Source organism: Octopus bimaculoides, chromosome 1 (assembly GCF_046866305.1).
Source record: "Octopus bimaculoides isolate indiv1 chromosome 1, ASM4686630v1, whole genome shotgun sequence".
NCBI classification, from domain to species: domain Eukaryota; kingdom Metazoa; phylum Mollusca; class Cephalopoda; order Octopoda; family Octopodidae; genus Octopus; species Octopus bimaculoides.
The window spans coordinates 145828773-145850370 of record NC_142928.1 but is presented as its reverse complement, the minus strand read 5'-3'; the positions used below and the strand labels follow the sequence as shown (position 1 = coordinate 145850370).

At 38.8% G+C, this 21598-nt stretch overlaps 1 protein-coding gene across 3 annotated transcripts in view; it reads right to left on the bottom strand.

Moving 5' to 3' along the window:
* The window catches only part of LOC106868088 (putative ubiquitin carboxyl-terminal hydrolase MINDY-4), a 106084-nt gene that overhangs the window by 27801 nt on the left and 56685 nt on the right, over positions 1-21598 (bottom strand). For all 3 annotated transcript variants that reach the window (XR_008265054.2, XM_014913206.3, XM_014913214.3), the window contains exons 9-10: positions 12023-12121; positions 1694-1757 (exon numbers count right to left, since the gene is read on the bottom strand). Coding sequence is in view for 2 of the 3 variants with exons in the window: in XM_014913206.3 (XP_014768692.1) it covers positions 1694-1757; positions 12023-12121 (163 nt within the window). In the remaining variant the exon portion in view is untranslated. The remainder of the gene's footprint in view (positions 1-1693; positions 1758-12022; positions 12122-21598) is intronic.

Genomic DNA, 21598 nt, shown 5'->3' with positions numbered 1-21598 from the left:
TTTGGTTGGCCCGATGTAGTAGAAGACACTTGCCCAAAGTGCCATGCAGTGGGACTGAACCTGAAACTATATGATTGGGAACCAAACTTCTTAACCACACAACCATGCCTGCACTTATTTACCATATTAATAAAGAATGGCCATTTCTTTTTTTTATTTCACCACCAACACCTTAGTACGATATAAACTATTTTCATGAGTTAATTATCATTTATTTTGTATTTTGCTAAGATTTCTGTTTTGTGTTTTTTTCTTTACTTGTAATTAGATATCAGATCTTTTCATCTACAAATAAACAGTTGTTCTTTACAAACACCCAGCCATGTTTATTTATTTATGTATTTATTATATATTTTTGTATTTTTCCCTATAATTTGATATCAATCATTTTCATAAACTAACAAACTACTTTAGTTCTTTTATTTGTTTTACCCACTATAGTCTAGGCCATGTTGGAGCACTGCTTGTTTTAATGTGTTCGTTTTTTTAATATTTAATGTTTGGGCATATGTTTTTGTTTTTCTCAAATCTATTTTTGTGTTATGACAATGAGAGTTTTGTTTGATAATTTTGCATCTTTTTCCATCTGTAGCTGTTTTTTGTTGGATAATAATACATTTCTTTAATAATTACATTTGCTTAGTAACATAATAATGACATAATGCAATATTATTGGATTAAACAACACAATATAGCAACACAATAAAGGATATGAGCATGATTATTTTTTCCTTCTTAGAATTAAACAACAACAACAATAATAATAATGATAATAATAATCACAAACGAGAGACTGACAGAAAATGAGAATCACAGGATCTTGTGGAACTTGCCCATAAAGACCGATTATACTATCGAAACAAGAAGACTGAATATGACTATAGAGGACAAAATAAATGGTGTAAAATCATAGATTTTGTAACTCCCTATGATAGTACAGACCATATCAAAGAAAGTAAAAAAATTGGGGAATATCAGGATCTAGCCAAAGAGCTGAGGAGACTGCAGGAGACCAAGAAAACAATTATTCCTGTAGTAATTGGTGCACTTTGGCACAACACACAATACGCTACATAAAAGACTGAAAGAGACTGGAATTGAAATTTGTATTGCTGACCCACAGAAAAGTACCATCCTATATCTCACATACACAGTAAACTTCTTAATTGTTAGTCCAAGCTGAATCCGTTATTTTTCAACCTGTCTCAAATGAGGAGACTTCATTTTGCAAGTTACTTGGTGACCTCACTGGTGCTTGTGCCATGTAAAAATTTCACCCAGTACACACTGTAAAGTGGTCGATGTTAGGAAGAGCATCTAGATGTAGAAACCATGCCCAAACAGACATTAGAACCTGGCATAGTTCTCTGGTTCACCAGCTCTTATTAGACCATGTAACCTGTGACAGCATGGAAAACTGATGATGATGATGATGATGATGATGATGTGATGATGATATAACATATGACAAGTTATTCTATAATATATTATATGCAGTAGTAGTACAACTCAAAAAACATACTGTATCACATACTAAACTATAACTCATAACACACAGTAATAATAATGAAATAAACAATACTTCTTAATCATATTAGCCTTAAGGTTTCTTGTACACATGGGGCTGAAAGAGTACACTGTCTAATATGCATAGTATATGGTATTATATAATACATATTTATAGAGTAATTACCGTTTCTGTCAGGCGATCTGGTTTACATTTGTTGCCGCCAATGAAATGTGTGGCACTGCTCGACCTGAATATATCATAAGAGAAAAAATTATAAACAATATTAAATGCAATAACAATAAATGCACAGTTTCCATTTACCATTTATTTTTGATCCTTTAATATTAAGTTGTTCCGAAAATAATGGCCGCTCTGTGTTGTGTATTGAAACGCAATTTTATCATAATATTTTAATTATATTTTAAGTGAATTTTGATATACTTAATAAGTGGCATATTTAATAATTTTCCACTTATTTCAGACAGAAAACATTCTTGAAGCATAGGTTCCCTTAATTATCATCATCATCATCATCGTGGTTTAACGTCCGCTTTCCATGCTAGCATGGGTTGGACGATTTGACTGAGGACTGGTGAACCAGATGGCTACACCAGGCTCCAATTTGATTTGGCAGAGTTTCTACAGCTGGATGCCCTTCCTAATGCCAAAACATGATAAAAAAGGACCTTTGCTTACTTTTCTTGCATGAGTTCAAGGTTGGGCACAATGCCTCTCAAACTGTTGCCAATATCAATAGAGCATGGGGAGAGAGATCCACAAGTGACCGCACAGTATGAAGGTGGTTTCAGAAATTCCATAGTGGGGATGAGAGCCTTGAAGAAGAAGGTAGAGGACGGTTATGCAGTCTTGACAATGAACAATTGAAAGCAACTGTTGAACAAAACCCAAGTCGAAGTGTCAGAGAAATGTCTCAAGAAATTGGTGATGGTATTGCAGTGGTCTCACGTAATCTGCAGAAGAATGGTAAGGTGAAAAAGCTCAATAAATGGATACCACATGAGCTTAATGAAAATCAAAAAGTTCGGCATTTTGAAGTGTGCTCAATGCTCTTTCTGTGAAACACCAATGATCCATTTCTTGACCAAATAGTCACTTGTGACAAAAAGTGGATCCTTTATGATAACCATAAACGATCAGGTCAATGGCTTGATCATGATGAATCCCCCAAACATTTCCCAAAGCCAAAGTTGCATCAGCAAAAGATTATGGTGATTGTCTGGTGGTTTGCAATTGGTATTGACCATTACAGCTTTCTGGAAGCCAATCAAAGCATTACAGCAGAGGTTTACTGCAATCAACTCACTGAAATGCATGCTCACTTGCAAAAAATGAGACCTGCATTGGTGAATCAGCATGGCCCAATTCTGCTCCACAATAATGCAAAGCCACAAGTTGCAAGAATGACGCTGCAAAAACTCACAGACTTGAGATATGAGACTTTACTACATCTTCCATATTCTCCTGATTTTTCACCCAATACCGTTTTTTAAAATATTTAAACACGTTTTTAAGTGATAAAACTTTCAGGTTCAAACCAGAGGTGAAATTAGCTTTTGAAGATTTCTTAGCATCAAAGCCAATAGGTTTTTATCAACAAACTATAAATAATCTCATTGATCAATGGCAGAGATGCATAGATGTTCACAGCTCATACTTTGACTAATCAAATTTTTCCAGAATAAAATTTTTCTGAAATTGGCCATTATTTTCAGAATAATCTAATAATACACACACACACACACACACACACACACACACACACATATGCATGTATATGTGTATGTGTGTATTTGTGTATTTATATGCAGAGGTTCAGTGATACAAACAAGACAATAAAACCCAAAACACGAGTGTGTATATATATGTAAGAACGACCATGCGAACCCAAAAGGAGAAATGGTGACGAATGGAAAAACAGGGCTCCTTTTATTAAACGCGTCACACGGTCGAACACAAAATTATATCAAATGATATATATGTATGTTATACTTCGATAACATAGTGAATTCGTAAATGGCCAGTAAGGAAGACGATAGAACACAACCGATAGAGATGAATAACAGAATATTTATTGTTGCATTAAAATGTATGTCTGTGTGTGTGTGTGAGTGTGACATAATAAACACATTAAAAGACAGGCCGTCATGTAAATAGAATAGTGTGTATACAAAAGAATGTGTGCACAAATGTATGTGAATGCGTGAGATACAGCAGATAGAAAAGAGAGTCAGTAACACATACGAATTTGCCAGTTCTTAGAGTACACAATAGGAACAGTCTGTATGTAAGAAGTTGAAGTGTGTGGGGCAGAGCGATCACTCGTTGTGATGTTAGGGCTTCCATGCCAAGCCGGGTTCTTGTATACAGATGTTCGTCGCAGGCTGAGGTTCTTGTCTGTTGTCTATCGTGGCGAAGGTGAATCGCACAAACAGAATCGAAGAGAGATGTGCCGCGGTTGTTTGGTTAGCTGGTGTACGTATAGAAATCATGTTGACGATGTTGGCAACGCTGGTGGCGAATCTTGTAGTTCGTAGTTGAAGTGGTGTTGACGCTGGCGGCGACGATGGTGGTAGTCGTAGAATCGTGTTGCTGATGGCGACGTCGGTGGTAGTCGTAGTTGTACGAAGCTGTTGGTTGTTGTCGCTGGCTGCTGCTGCTGTGTGGTACATGGAACAGGTCTCTAAGAGATCTGAACCGAGACGAATTAGCTGGGTATAATTTAATCTATTTAAAGCAAAATAGGGGCTCCAGAGAGGTATTAGAAAAACACTATCACGTGACCTTATTAGGAGCTGTGATTGGTCAGTTTGCGTTCTGGCGGGAACGGTACGAAGCAGTTGCCGCTTCAAATAATAATTAGTCATGTGATGACAGGGAAAGATGTTTTCTACTACACCCGAACTTGATTATATTTATAACAGCGAGAGAAGATGGCTTCTTTGTATATAATGACGATCGAGGTGTTAGTTTCACTACATATATTTCATTTACTCAGCAGAAGTTACAAAATTACTCAAGGTCTGAGAGCTTTGTACATGACACTCTCAGTCTTTGTGGAACTTTGCAATTCATTATTATCATCACTAGCTGCCCCCCCCCCCCGGTGTTATAAAAAATGACAGCTAACTGTTGTATTTTATATATGAATATGGATGGCAAATCAAATTAATACATTTGTCAATGTTATCTAGTAGGTTGTCTTTTGAGATGTGACATCAATCATCATTTGTTACTGAAACAACGCTGGTTCACACATACAAACATTCACATACTTCCCTTGTGCACACACACACACACATACATACACTCACACAGAGTTGAAATGCTCCCACAACCAGTTTGCCATCACCCCTTCCTTCCTTATTCATCTATCACCCCTTCCTTCCTTATTCATCTATCACCCCTTCCTTTCGCATTCATATATTGTGAAGGAAGAAAAATACTAGAGTATTATCATAGTAGAAGATCGTTATCATCAATTAATGCTCCTTTTCCATGCTGGCATGGGACGGACAGTTTGACAGGAGCTGGCAAGACACGGAGCTGCAGCAAGCTCTAACCGTCTGCTTTGGCATGGTTTCTATGGCTAGTTGCCCTTCCTAATGCCAACCACTTTACGGAATATACTGGGTACTTTTTATGTGGTGCCAGCACTAGCGCTTTTACCATGGCACTAGCACCAGCACCAGCAGGGTCACCAAGTAACTTGCATGACAAAGACTAGGAGAGGAAGTCGTAGTGAAAGAACGCCAGTTGAGAGGTTAAAGTAAAACAGAGACAGAGATGGATGACTTACTAAAGAGAAGATACTTGGCTACCCCAGTAGGAAAAGAAAAGAGGTGGAAGTGAGATGGAGTTAGAGAGAAGTACAGAGAGAGAGAGATAGAGAGAAACAGATGGTGTTGGAGGTGTATCAGGATACAATGATTAATTATATCATCATCATTGTTTAACGTCCGCTTTCCATGCTAGCATGGGTTGGACGATTTGACTGAGGACTGGTGCAACCGGATGGCTACACCCGGCTCCAGTCTAATTTGGCAGAGTTTCTACAGCTGGATGCCCTTCCTAACGCCAACCACTCAGAGAGTGTAGTGGGTGCTTTTACGTGTCACCCGCACGAAAATGGCCACGCTCAAAATGGTGTCTTTTATGTGCCACCCGCACAAGAGCCAATCCAGGGGCACTGGCAACGATCTCACTTGGCTTGCCGGGTCTTCTCACGCACAGCACATTTCCAAAGGTCTCGGTCAGTAGTCATCGCCTCGGTGAGGCCCAATGTTCGAAGGTCTTGCCTCACCACCTCAGCCCAGGTCTTCCTGGGCCTACCTCTTCCACGGGTTCCCTCAACTGTTAGGGAGTGGCACTTTTTCACGCAGCTATCCTCATTCATTCTCACCACATGTCCAAACCAGCACAATCGTCTCTCTTGCACACCACTACTGACGCTTTTTATGTTCAGCTTTTCTCTCAAGATACTTACACTCTGATGGGTATGCACATTTACATATATATATATATATATATATATATATATATATATATATATATATAGTGCCCCTGGACTGGTTCTTGTGCGGGTGGCACATGAGATGCACCATTTTGAGCGTGGCCGTTGCCAGTACCGCCTGACTGGCTCCTGTAGGATTTTCGAGCGAGATCGTTGCCAGTGCCCCTGGACTGGCTTGTGCGGGTGGCACATAAAAGACACCATTTCGAGCGTGGCCGTTTTCGTGCGGGTGACACGTAAAAGCACCCACTACACTCTCTGAGTGGTTGGCGTTAGGAAGGGCATCCAGCTGTAGAAACTCTGCCAAATCAGACTGGAGCCTGGTGTTGCCATCCGGTTTTACCAGTCCTCAGTCAAATCGTCCAACCCATGCTAGCATGGAAAGCGGACGTTAAACGATGATGATGATGATGATGATATATATGGGTGTATAAAGCAGTTGTATACTGTCAACTTAATGTGACAGTCCCAATAAGGGAATCATACTGCTGCTATTTAGCCCTAGAAAGCTGGACTGTGTCCTTATATTTGTGAGGGGGAGACAAGCACCCCCACTCAGCCTAGTGTGCATTCAGGGACATGTTTCTGAGTCATTGCTCGTCATCAGCCTGAAGTAGCAACATCAGCTGGCTATATTTTTTTTTTATGTCTAGCAAGTACTTGGTAACTCTGTCAGTGCAGGTGCTACTTAAAAGCATCAAGTCCACACTATAAAGTGGTTGATGCTCAGAAGGGCATCCAGCTGTAAAAACCTTGCCAAAACTGACCTCGTCTGTGCTTGTGCCATGTAAAAGGCACTAAGTTCTCTCTACTGAGTGGTTGGTGTTAGGAAGGGCATCCAGCAGTAGAAATCTTGCCAAAACAGTCACAGAAGTCTGGTGCAGGCTTCGGCCTGGCTTGCTCTTGTGGAACCATCCCACTCATACTAGTATGGAAAACGGACGTTAAATGATGATGATGATGATGATGATGATGATGATGAAGGCACATGGCTTAGTGGTTAGGGTAATTTGCTTATGATTGCGAGACCTTGAGCAACACACTATTTCACGTTGTTCCAGTCCACTCAGCTGGCAAAAAGTGAGTAGTATCTGTACTTGAAAGGGGCCAGCCTTGTCACACACTATCACGCTGAATCTCCCTTAGAACTACATTAAGGGTACACGTGTTTGTGGAGTGCTCAGCCACTTGCACGCTTGATATCATGACCAGGTTGTTCAGTTGACTGGATCAACTGGAACACTTGTTGTCATAACTGACCGGAGTGACAGTTATATATATATATATATATATATATATATATATATATATATATATATATACATATATATATACACACACATATATATATATATATATATATATATATATACACACACATATATATATATATATATATATATATATATATATATATATATATATATATATATATATGTATATATATGTATGTATATATATGTATATATTTATTTATTTATGGGTTTCAGCCAAGTGGCTGCGGTCATGCTGGAGCACCACCGTGATTTTCCGTATGTATATATATGTATATATATATATATATATATATATATATATATATATATATATATAAATATATATATATATATATATATATATATATATATATATATATATATATATATATATAAATATATATATATAAATATATATATATATATATATATATATATATGTTCCCTCCACTGCATTGGTAGCCTTGTGCACAAATCAGAATGAGATCGACTTTGCCTTTCACGTTTTGGGGTCGATAAATAAAGTACCAGTTGAGTTCTGGTGTCAATGTAATTGACTTAATCCCTTCCTCACAATTTCAGGCCTAGTGCCTATAGCAGAAAGGATTATTATTATTATTTCAAAGCAGGCCAGTTGCATGTATTCTATGTGCTTCTGCAAGCCAATATTTCCTGTCCATTTCTCAAGCGTTTTCCCCATTGTTCCTATGGCTGCAATGACAATTGGTACAACCTCATTTTTTCTGTAAGCCCACCATCATCTCCTCCATGGGTCCTGTCAGAAGCAACCAACATTATACTTTTCGGCTGGATTTCCAAGTGAGACTATGGATATTATCCAACCATTTCATTTTTGGTCTACCCTTAGATTTTTCTCCCAATTAAATCAGACTGAAGAATCTATCTTGCAGTTCTTTCTTGAGGCATTCTCATCACATGTCCATAGTACTGGAGCTGTGAACTCACAATGCAGAGAAGTAGTACTTCAACTCCCTGATCTCTGAGCTACATACTCTGTGAAGTAATGTCACTCCAGAGATCTTTCAGAGGAACCACTTGAATTCATCATCATATTCTTTCGGTCATGCCTAACATTCATGACCAAAACTGAGGATAGGCACAGAAACCAAATATGTTTTTTTTTTACCAAATTCTCCTCTTCTGAGGATTGAATACTGAAGCTGGAACATTATTGTCTACCAGTAATGGACATGCCAGTAATGGACAGTTAATGTCAAGCGACTAACATGCAAATCTGTGGCACTGAGCAAAACATTTGTTGTAACCCATCTTTTACACTGAGACAAAACGTGTACATGGTAACACTTCCAATCAGTTAAGATCAGAAGACATAAGAGTCACTGCTTTGTTTTGTATCAGTGCATCATTTTTATTATCATTATCATTATTATTATTATTATTATTATTATTATTATTATTGTCATTATTTTAATTATTATTATTAGATGTTGATTTTGCTTTTCATCCTTCAAGGTTGATAAATTAAGTACCACTAAAACACTGGGGTTGATGTAATCGACTAATCCCCTTCCTCACAATTTCAGTCCTTGTGTCTTTAGTAGAAAGGATTAAAAAAAAGGTAATATAAAAGGAGAAGGGGCTCTATACCCCTTTTATTTACTGATCAGCCCTGACATGTTATCATACATTGGGTCTAAGGTATTCATGAGCTACATTATTCGCAATAAAATGTCTTAATTCCCACCAGGCGTTTCAGTTAGTATTTATAGAGATAAAAAAGATGTAATATTGTCTTTTCTTATAATATTATTGTATGAAGACAGAACATGATATACAAGAAATATGGAGACAAAGTAAAGAAGAAATACAATCAAAGATATGGTAAGAATACATAGTATGAAAATACAGTGCGAAGAAATAGCATGCTGATAGAATATGAATAAAGGGTAGCGAGTATGAGCTGTCAACCATCTCAACGTATTACATATATGTATATTTCAGAACAAAATTCATCAATTATGAATATTTTATTCCTGAATATATTAAGAGCCATGAAATCAAGAAGTTGGCTCTTGGCAATTCAAATCTCCAATGCAATTTCCTAGTAGAAATACAAATGAAAAAAGAAAATATTTTGAAGTAGGAAAACATAATTGTGTGTGTGTGTGTGTGTGTGTGTGTGTGTGTGTGTGAGAGAGAGAGAGAGAGAGAGAAAAGGAGAGAGTAAGAAAATGAGAGTGTGTGTGTGTGTATAATACACACACATGGAAATATATGTGTCACACACATATTATGTGTAAGTATGTGCATGTGTTAATATATATGTATGGATATATGCATGGTTTATATATATGCATGTATTTATATATATGCATGTATTTATATATATGCATGAATGTGTGTGGATTGCAGTTTTCTTTTCCATATTTTTCTTATAATTTATATATATGCACACACACACAAACATACATAATAACGAAAATATGGAAAAGAAAAATGTTATCCAATAATTCGAACTGCTGAGTTCTGGTACGAAAATAAAAACTCGTTCACAAAGATGTATTTTTTTTAATGTGTTTGCATTTTATGTATTGATATTTGTAAAACCTTGCAAGTTCCATTTATGTCAGAGGTGCTATAAAGTTTTACCATTGCAAAAGAAGATGACAAGAAGCTTCTGACTTTTGGTTTGCACATGTATACGATACTGGGTGCTATCAGAAATCATATGACAGAGAGCAACAGTTTAACAATTCCATCCCTTCAGTTTAATACATGCTAGAGAGAAGGAGAGAAAGAGATTGAGAGAGAGAGAGAGAAAGAGAGAGAGAGAGTGCAAGAGAAGTTGGAGGGATAAATCATCTGTGAAAGAACTTATATGCAACCAAAATTTCCCTCAAGTTACATTCTATCACTTGAAAAAAGAAAAGGAAATATTTTAGAAAGTTTCTCTAGAACAGGCACCATGGCAACCTTTTTCAAAAAGTGGGCCACATAGTACATGACTCGTCATAAAGTGGGTGGCACTACTAAAAACAATTCAGGGTAATTTTTTATTGGCACACCACTCAGAAAGTTCTGTGAGTCACAGTTTGTTTATGACTTCTATGTACACTATACTTGAAAATAAGAAGATATAGTCATGGATAGAATGCTTTTAATCATAAGTCCGCTTGATTAGAGTCACATCATCATCATCATCATCATCATCATCATCATCATCATCATCATCATCATCATCATCATCGTCTTTTAACATCTGTTGTCCATGCTGGCATGGGTTAGACAGTTTGGCCAGAGCAGGGAAGCTGGGGAGTTGCGCCAGGCTTCAGTCTGATTTAGAATGGTTTCCAACCACTTTACAGAGTATGCTGGGCGTTTTTACGTGGCACCACACAGGCACTTTTACAGGACACTGCATGGGCATGTGCCTGGTTAAATAACAACAGTATTAATGCCAATCTGAAAGTCTGCAAAGAGCAATATCCATGTTACTATGACTGAAACAACAGCTGTATGAGCTAATCAAGGAAGGCAACATGCAGTGATTTAATTTGATAGAAAGGACAATCAAATCTCCTTTACATCATACTTTATCTTGAAAAAAAAAGAAGGACATACTCAATAATGCAGTCTTAAATATACAGAAAAGAAGACAGGATAAATAGTCATGGCTGGAGTTCCTTTGATTGTACATCTACTCAATCAAGGTTGATCTGGGCTAAATAACAACAACATTGCTGAAAGTTGAAATTTGATGGAAGGTTTGGTTGATAAATTAAGCCAAGAACTTGACCAAAATTTAATTTTATCAACACTAGATAAATGAGAAATAAAGTTGATGTTGGCAGAATAATGAGCCAAAAGAAACACTACAAGGTATCTTTGTCCAATGTGCTCACCATTTTGTAAATCTATCACTCATTAGAAATAAAGTTTCTAACACATGTACAAAGTCTGAAGTTTCAAGGAGTGGGAATAGTCAATTATGGAAAATAGTGTCCTGCACTTGGCACTTTATTTTATCAACCCCAGAAAAATGAAAGGCAAAATGAACTACAGTGGAATTTGAATTCAGATTGTAAAAAGCTGCCCCTAAATAACATAAACTAATTTGTCTGACACTAGCAGTTTTTGTAATTCACTTTCCTCTATAACAACAGCAGTAACTAAAAACGGCCCTCTCCCAGATGTAAAGCACCAACAGAGGGCAATAAATATGCAACTGTACAGTGTAGCTTCCAACCAGACTGAAGTATAGCATAACAACTAATGTAAAACAGCTTCAAGATGTCTGCACACATTTGAATAGGTAATTCTGTCCCATAAATTTCATCAACGAATGCTGATTAAAACTGTTCGACACTAAACATAACAACAACAACAAAAAAAAGACATCTTATTGCATCCGCATCATCAAGGGAGACACTTCAACAATATGGCTCTCTAGATTCGTTGAAAACATGATGTGCATTGGAGGAGTGCATATCAAAATAGATAACATAGCAAAAAGATAAATAAATAGACTTGAAGCTAATTCTTAATTTATTATGGTAGAGGGATTGTGCTGTAGTTTTCAAATCTCTGCAAAAAGTTTCTTATTGCTGTGCTGTATTTTTAAAGTTGTTTTTAAGAGAGATAATAAAAACTGAAATCAGGAATTCCATTTGCTAAGAAGAAATGAATAACCACGTGACTTTGAATATGAATGACTACAATTTAAATGTATAAAAGTATACTCACAAAGTTACGACTGCTGATTTATGTTCACCAGCTTGCCAGAATATTTTACTAAGAGCAGCAGCAAGGGCACTTCGACATTTTTCAGGGCTTGGTTCAAAGCTTACATAGAAGAAAAAAAAAGGGATAAGATAAAGCAAAACAAAATACAGGAACAAAAAGAAAATTAGAAAATTTATCAGTCCAAGGTCACGACACCACATTTATGAAAACGTAAACAGAAGCAGTTTCAGAAATAAGTTTTAAAAAATGTACAAATTCTCTTCATGTTGACCCCTCTTAGGTAGCTTAGCTTCTTTACAAGCAGGACCAGGCCCTGGATAAGAGCAGAAGAGAATAATTCTATCAAGGATTTTTGTATTATTTCTGAAAAAAAGATGCATGCATAGGTGTAGGTGTAGCTGTGTGGAAAGTAGCTTGCTTACCAGCCACATGGTTCTGGGTTCAGTCCCACTGCGTGGCACCTTGGGCAAGTGTCTTCTACTATAGCCTCAGGCTGACCAAAGCCTTGTGAGTGGATTTGGTAGACAGAAACTGAAAGAAGCCCATCGTATATATGTGTGTACATATATATGTGTGTGTGTGTGTGTGTGTGTGTGTGTGTGTGTGTGTGTGTGTGTGTGTGTATCTGTCTCCCCCACCACCGTCGTTTGACAACTGATGCTGGTGTGTTTATGTCCCCAAAACTTAGCAGTTCAGCAAAAGAGACCGATAGAATAAGTACTAGGCTTACAAAGAATAAGTCCTGGGGTCGATCTGATCGACTAAAGGTGGTGCTCCAGCATGGCCACAGTCAAATGACTGAGACAAGTAAAAGAGTAAAGAGAGAGAGACACAGAGAGAGAGACACACAGAGAGAGAGAGAGAGCATATGTAGTGTATAAAAATGCAATTGTGTGTGTGTATGTGTGCATGTAGAGACACATGCATACACACTATTACATCAATTACATTGCCCCCAGTGCTCGACTCATACTTATTTTGTCAATGCCAAAAGGGTGAAAGACAAGGTTGACCTTGACAGCATTTGAACTCAGAACATAAAGACAGACAAAATGCCACTAAACATTTTGACCAGCAACCTACCAATTCTGCCAGCTCACCATCCAACAAATGTGCATTAATTGATATTTGTTTCAATGTATTTTTATTTACATACATGCATGTATACATACACGTGCACATCTATACATTCATAGTAGGGATGTATAGCTTAGTGGTTACAGTGTTGGACTCATGATTGTAAGATTGTGGTTTCGATTCCTGAACTGAGTGACATGTTGTGTTCTTGAGCAAAACACTTCTTTTCATGTTATTCCAGTCCACTCAATTGGCAAAGATGAGTAATCCTGTGATGGACCAGCATGTCCTGTCCAGGTGGGGAATATATACGCCATGAAAACCAGGAAATCAGCCCTTATGAGTTGGCATAACTCCAGAAGGAAACTTTACCCTTTTTTTTTTCTTACCTATACATTCATATATGGTTGCTATCAGCAATGTCCATGCTGAAACTTAAAGTTAATAACAGCTAGCACACCACCACTAAGACTAACCTACAAAGCCAAGTAGTCCAGAAACAAAGACTAATCTTACATCAGGTCACTCTTGGTGCTATCTACAACCTGTCACATGTTTGGGCTGTTGGTGACCAAACCAGCAACCCTACTAAGCCCTCTTGGTGAGGAGGGTGGTTTGCATTGGACACCCGGCAGGACAAATACAAAATTCGTCAAAGGATGAACTCAGCAGTGTCAATGGCCACGCAATGGCTGGAAGTGGGAGACCTGTAGTCTTTACTTAGACATCAGTCTGGGAGAATGAGATTCTGAAATAACATCTATTTCATGTGAAGCTTGAGACCTTACACCAGACAAAATATTGATTAATTAAACCCTTAAAGGCAGAATCCAGATTTCTGCTGCTCATTTATTAGTACACGCACACATGTATAGTGGTTCTGGGTTCAGTTTCACATCATGGCACCTTGGGTAAATGTCCTCCATTACAGCTTTTTGAAGGAATTTGGTAGACAGAAACTAAAATAAAGACAAAACTCATTGTGTGTGGGTGTGTGTGTTGGTTGTCTAGCGTCTGGATATTACACATTAATAATAAACATATTGCCTTGCTTGGAAACAGGTGATGGCTGGCAACAGGAAGACTGTCTGGCAGTAGAAAAACCTGCCTCAAGGAATTTTATCTGACGCTTGAAAATATAGAAATGTAGATGTTGAAACAATGACAACGATGACATCAAAGATGATGATGATGATGACGATAATGATAATGATATATTGCAATTATCATCATCATCATCATCATCATCATCAGCAGCAGCAGCAGCATTTTAACACACAATTTTCAATACTTGCATGGATCAAATAAAACTGTTGTTTGATTTATGCAAGCATGGAAAATTGGATGTTAAAACAACAAAATGCTTTTCTTGTGACCAACCCCACCACCTCTTAGCATATAAGTTAATATTTCATTTGGTCCTTAGAACAGTGAGCAGCTCAATGGTCAGAGATGCTTTCACAAAGGATTGTAAACAAATGACACCGTTTGTAAGATGGTAGCTTTGTTTATAGTTATTAGAGTTCATATGAGAAGGGAAGAAGATAGAAACACATGCACACACACACACAAACACACATGCACACACACACATGCGCATGCACACACATACACACACGTGCATGCACACACACACACACACACACACACACACACACAACATGCTCACTCACATACATATACAACAGGCTTCTTACAGTTTCCATGGACTAAATTTCATGTACAAGGCATTGATCAACATAGACCTGTAATGGCCTGGCTCTCCAGTTCGTCCAGTCAACTGAACGGCCAGCTCATGAAACAAATGTGCAAGTGGCTGAGCACACCACAGACATGCGTACCCTTAACATAGTTCTCAGAGAGAGTCAGCATGTCACAGAATGTTACAAGGCTAGCCCTTTCATTTACAGGTACAACTCATTTTTGCCAGCTGAGTAGACCGGAGCAATCAGAAATAAAGTGCCTTGAAAGAAATGAACCCTAAGTTATGTGAATCTGAAGTAAAGTGCTGAACCATTCAGTCAAAGAAATACAGGCAACTTAGCATCTCTCTTGCACACTACATTAGACTGCTTTTATACATAATTTTGCTCTCATTTCATTTGTGCTTCATTCTTTATGTTCACTTTATGTACACACCCTAGTGGAGGCGCAATGGCCCAGTGGTTAGGGCAGCAGACTCGCGGTCATAGGATCGTGGTTTCGATTCCCAGACCGGGCGTTGTGAGTGTTTATTGAGCGAAAACACCTAAAGCTCCACAAGGCTCCGGCAAGGGATAGTAGCGAACCCTGCTGTACTCTTTCACCACAACTTTCTCTCACTCTTACTTCCTGTTTCTGTTGTGCCTGTAATTCAAAGGGTCAGCCTTGTCACACTGTGTCACGTTGAATATCCCCGAGAACTACGTTAAGGGTACACATGTCTGTGGAGTGCTCAGCCACTTGCATGTTAATTTCATGAGCAGGCTGTTTCGTTGATCGGATCAACTGGAACCCTCGACGTCATAAGCGACGGAGTGCCAACAAAATGTACACACCCTACATTACACATGCGACAAACCATGCTAGCTTTATTTTTTCCCCTCCGCGTTACCCCCGCCACACACACACATTTGATGTCCATGTTTCATTATCATGTACAAATCACACTTCATACTTGTGCGTCATACAATTTGTTCTTCATTCAGTGACAGAATTTATTTCTTGCCAGTAAGGACATGAGTTGCATTTCGAGAAGCAGTTATAACTGTTCTAGATTATTGTAATTTTAGTATATCATTACTATACAACTAATAATCTGACCTGCCACCTCTTTTTATTCCAGATTGAATAAGACAGTTGTAACAACACTTTGAACACACCCTACTAAACACTGCTTATTTCAACTGACTAGTTAGCGGGATACGCTCAGGGCATGAACACAATGTGGAAGCTCACTAAGCAATAAGGTTTGTGCTAAACTGGGCAAAAATGCAACAGAAACTTATGTGGGCAAGGGTCAGACACAAACACACTCAGACAGACATGTATATGTATACATACACAAACATATACACACACACACATACCCATGTGTGTGTGTGTGTGTGTGTGTGTGTATACATTTATACCATCATCATCATCATTGTTTAATGTCAATCTTCCATCCAAGCATGGGTAGGATGGTAGGAGCTGGCCAAGTAGAAAATCTACCCAAGGCTATTCTGTATATTTTGGCAGGGATTGTACACCTCGATGCCCTTGCTTACGCCAACCACACCACAGAGTGGACTCAGTGCTTTTTACATGGCACTAGCACAGGCGAAGTTAGTTTTGGCAACATTTTTGCAGCTGGATGCCCTTCCAGATGTAAACCACGTTACAGTGTGGACTGGATGCTTTTAACGTGGTACCATGTAACTCACAAGACAAGGAATTATGAGAGGGAGAGGGCATTTGTGTCAGAGGATGTCAGTTAGAGTGTGACGAAGAGACAGAGAGACAAAAGCAGGTGTCTTGCCACAACAGGAGTATTAAAGGTGATCCAGTATCAAATGATGAAAGGTTAGAGAGTAACAGAGAAATAGGTGTCTTGCGATAGAGGAGGTACATGGTTACCCAGTGAGAGAGAAAGAGAGAGAGAGAGAGAGAGAGAGAGTAAGAGAGAGGTACAGAAAGAAGCTAGAAACAAGTGTGCTGGTGTAAAGGAGATACTTGGTTCACTAGTCAGAGAAAAAACAAGAGAAAGAGAGAGAGAGAGAGAGACCAATGGGAAAGAGAGAGAGAGAGACCAATGGGAAAGAGAGAGAGAGAGACCAATGGGAAAGAGAGAGAGAGAGTAGGAAACAACAAAAGTGTAAGACAGAACAGAAAAGAGATGGTGTAGTGCTAGGGTATACTCACAAGTAACAAGAATAAGAGTGTAGAGCCTGCTTAGAAAAATAGGGAGTTGGTGTGGGGAGCAGTGATATAGTGAGCAGAGCAGTGAGGGCAAGAAAGGGGATTGGAAAACAATCATGATTTATGATGAGGAAATGTAAGGAAGAGAAAGATGCAATTAGAAGAGGAGTTGTAATTTGATTTCTTAGGGTAGAGTGGGTGAGAAGTGTGTTGGGACACATGTGGGTGAGACACAACACTTCTAGTACTCAGCTTCGTGGACGGGTCTTCCCTAGGACCTCATACCGCCAAACATCTCAGTCTACTGTCATTTCCTCTGTGAGGCCCAACATCCTAAGATCAGTCCTCACCACGTCATCCCAGTCGTCCTGGGTCTCCCTCTTCCACAGGTACCATCCACTTTCAGTGACAGGCACTTTTGTATACAGTTGTCTTCAGTCATACGCACCACATGTCCAAACCAACACACTCTCCACTCCTGCATACCACTTTTAACATCTCTTATATATTCCTTTACTTGTTTCGGTCATTTGACTGCGGCCAGGCTTCTTTCAGTTTCTGTCCAACAAATCCACACAGAACCTTGGGTCAGCCTGAAGTTATAGTAGTAGATACTTGCCCAGTGTGCCATGCCTGAAGTTATAGTAGTAGACACTTGCCCAGTGTGCCATGCCTGAAGTTATAGTAGTTGACACTTGCCCAGTGTGCCATGCCTGAAGTTATAGTAGTAGACACTTGCCCAGTGTGCCATGCCTGAAGTTATAGTAGTTGACACTTGCCCAGTGTGCCATGCCTGAAGTTATAGTAGTAGACACTTGCCCAGTGTGCCATGCCTGAAGTTATAGTAGTTGACACTTGCCCAGTGTGCCATGCCTGAAGTTATAGTAGTTGACACTTGCCCAGTGTGCCATGCCTGAAGTTATAGTAGTAGACACTTGCCCAGTGTGCCATGCCTGAAGTTATAGTAGTTGACACTTGCCCAGTGTGCCATGCCCGAAGTTATAGTAGTTGACACTTGCCCAGTGTGCCATGCCTGAAGTTATAGTAGTAGACACTTGCCCAGTGTGCCATGCCTGAAGTTATAGTAGTTGACATTTGCCCAGTGTGCCATGCCTGAAGTTATAGTAGTTGACACTTGCCCAGTGTGCCATGCCTGAAGTTATAGTAGTTGACACTTGCCCAGTGTGCCATGCCTGAAGTTATAGTAGTAGACACTTGCCCAGTGTGCCATGCCTGAAGTTATAGTAGTTGACATTTGCCCAGTGTGCCATGCCTGAAGTTATAGTAGTTGACACTTGCCCAGTGTGCCATGCCTGAAGTTATAGTAGTTGACACTTGCCCAGTGTGCCATGCCTGAAGTTATAGTAGTAGACACTTGCCCAGTGTGCCATGCCTGAAGTTATAGTAGTTGACATTTGCCCAGTGTGCCATGCCCGAAGTTATAGTAGTTGACACTTGTCCAGTGTGCCATGCCTGAAGTTATAGTAGTTGACACTTGCCCAGTGTGCCATGCCTGAAGTTTTAGTAGTTGACACTTGCCCAGTGTGCCATGCCTGAAGTTATAGTAGTAGACACTTGCCCAGTGTGCCATGCCTGAAGTTATAGTAGTTGACATTTGCCCAGTGTGCAATGCCTGAAGTTTTAGTAGTTGACACTTGCCCAGTGTGCCATGCCTGAAGTTATAGTAGTTGACACTTGCCCAGTGTGCCATGCCTGAAGTTATAGTAGTTGACACTTGCCCAGTGTGCCATGCCTGAAGTTATAGTAGTTGACACTTGCCCAGTGTGCCATGCCCGAAGTTATAGTAGTTGACATTTGCCCAGTGTGCCATGCCCGAAGTTATAGTAGTTGACACTTGCCCAGTGTGCCATGCCTGAAGTTACAGTAGCAGACACTTGCCCAGTGTGCCATGCCTGAAGTTATAGTAGTTGACACTTGCCCAGTGTGCCATGCCTGAAGTTATAGTAGTTGACACTTGCCCAGTGTGCCATGCCCGAAGTTATAGTAGTTGACACTTTCCCAGTGTGCCATGCAGTGGGATTGAACCTGAAACCACCCAACCGTACTTACACCTATTGAACATATAAATATAACTTCAGCATAAAAGCAACTTATATACTGTACTTGCTAATTACATGGTGTTACTAGTAATTTCTTTGCAGTTGTAAAATTAAAATCATTGTTAGATCATATGTGAACTCCATACAAGTTGTTTCTCAGCAACATCACAGCCACTGAACCTAAACGAACTCTGAAACTGTGCTTTCGATATAATACATATACCTTAATGCGGAGCACTTAATATATTCTGAAAGATTCATTCCATGATTAAAGTTATATACACTTTAAACATAAGCATACTTCAGTGACTAAAATTGCCTTTTCATTTCTTTATTTCTTCTCTGTTGCTATTTCAAAGTAAGTTGTCTCCCTTCCTCTAAATAAAGCTAATTCAAAATTTGAAAAGAAAAATTAACTATTACAGACCTCTTAAGAAAAGCAGAATCTGAAGAAACCATTAATAGTCTGTACTAGTAAATGGAGAGTACAAAAAGTTCACAAAGTGGAATAAATTATTTTGTTGTGAAATAAAAGAGGAGTCTAACATTTTAGACTGCAACTTTCATGATAAAGAAGTGAAATATAATTATAAGAAATTCAGTGAAAAAGAACAGAAATTGGCAAAAGAAACAATTAGAATGTGGTGAAAGAAGGTATCTTGAGACACTCAGAGAGACATTCATAGCATGACTAATGGTGATTGCAAAACTGAAGCATTGAAGCAGCCACATACCATTCTGAACATAACCTGCTGCATCAATGAGGCAGTATGCTAATGAAGTCGTTGTTGTCGTAGTTATCGTCATCGTCGTCGTTGTCGTCATCGTCGTCGTCGTCGTCGTCATCGTCATCATCATCATAATCATCATCATCATCATCATCACTACCACCACCACCATCATCATTATCATCGTCATTACATATTTGTTGTTTTAATGTCGATTCTTGTATTCTTGCATGAATCAGATAGAATTCAGTGAGGCAGATTTTTGATCACCAGATGCTCTTCTTGTCAAGCAAAGTTATTTTTTCCTATAACCAGACAGCTTTTCACAGAAGACTGGAAATGAATTACACTGCTTGTAGGGTGGTGATATTCATTTACAGCTATAATTCAATGTCATGATGAGGAAGCACAAACACTCAGTCACATTCAAACATACATGTGCATGTGTATGCATGCATGCATGTGTGTATAAATGTATGTCTGCATGTATGCATGCACACATCTATTTATACCTGAACAGATATATATATATATTATGTCAGGTCACTCTAGCACTCCTGGTAACATGTAACCCAGTACAACCTGTTGCATGGTTAGATCATCAGTGACTAAACTGGCAACCCTACCAAGCAAATTTTGTGGGGAGGGTGATTTTGGATACCCTGTGTAATATAAAACATGACTTGACAAGGAGTAGAAGAGTTCAGTAGAATCAATGTTAAGGCAGCGAGTTGGCAGAATCGTTAGCACGCCAGGCGAAAATTTCGTCTGCCGTTATGTTCTGAGTTCAAATTCCGCCGAGGTCGACTTTGCCTTTCATCCTTTCGGGGTCGATAAATTAAGTACCAGTTACGCACTGGGGTCGAGGTAATCGACTTAATCCCTTTGTGTGTCCTTGTTTGTCCCCTCTATGTTTAGCCCTTTGTGGGCAATAAAGAAATTAGAATCAATGGCTATCCAATATAGTCAAGGAGTGACTGTGTTCACCACAGTCACAGTGAAGATAATCCATCAACAAAAAGGGAATCTCTGAAATAAAAACCATTCAGCTTTGGGGTTGAGGTAATTGACAATACCCTTCCACCAGAATTACAGGCCTTGTGTCAATAGTAGAAAGGATTAATTGGGATGGTCTCAATGACATTTTACACATGATAACCGAGAGAACACAATCGTGAGAGTGAGCATTTGGAGATGAAGGGTTTGGGAGGAGTTTTGTTAAGTGCAGTATGGAGCTTGAGGCAAAGTTATTTATCTTCCTTCTCTGTTTCTGAGTTCCGATTACAATACAGTCAATTCTGCTTTTTACCACCTCTATCTATATTGATGAAATCAAACCAGTCATGTGCTAAGGCTTCAACTCGGTGGTTGTCATACTTATTTCACTTTATAAGGGAGGTTACTGCGTTAAACACCTCTCAAAGTTGTAAACTGTAAATAACAATACAGCTTATCTGAGATGTAGGCTCTAATTTCAATAAACACACACACACACACACATTACATAAAGTAATTCTGAAGATTTTGATATAAAGCCTAAATAAAATGAGGGTTTGGAAAATACATTAAGCAAAGTATTACATTTTGTCTTATGATTACTTCCACTATAACAAATATAAAAATGAAAGCAATTTTTATGTCGTTATTAGAAAATATTTCAAGTAAAGTTAATTTCATGATGAAACCGATAATGGCTGTGTAGTTGAGTAGCTTGTTTTCCAGTCATGTGGTCTAGGGTTTAATCTCACAGCATAGCACCTTGGGCAAGTGGTTTCATTTTCTGCAGTCCTGGGCTTACCATGGAAATCAAAAGGGACTTGCCATTTATATAT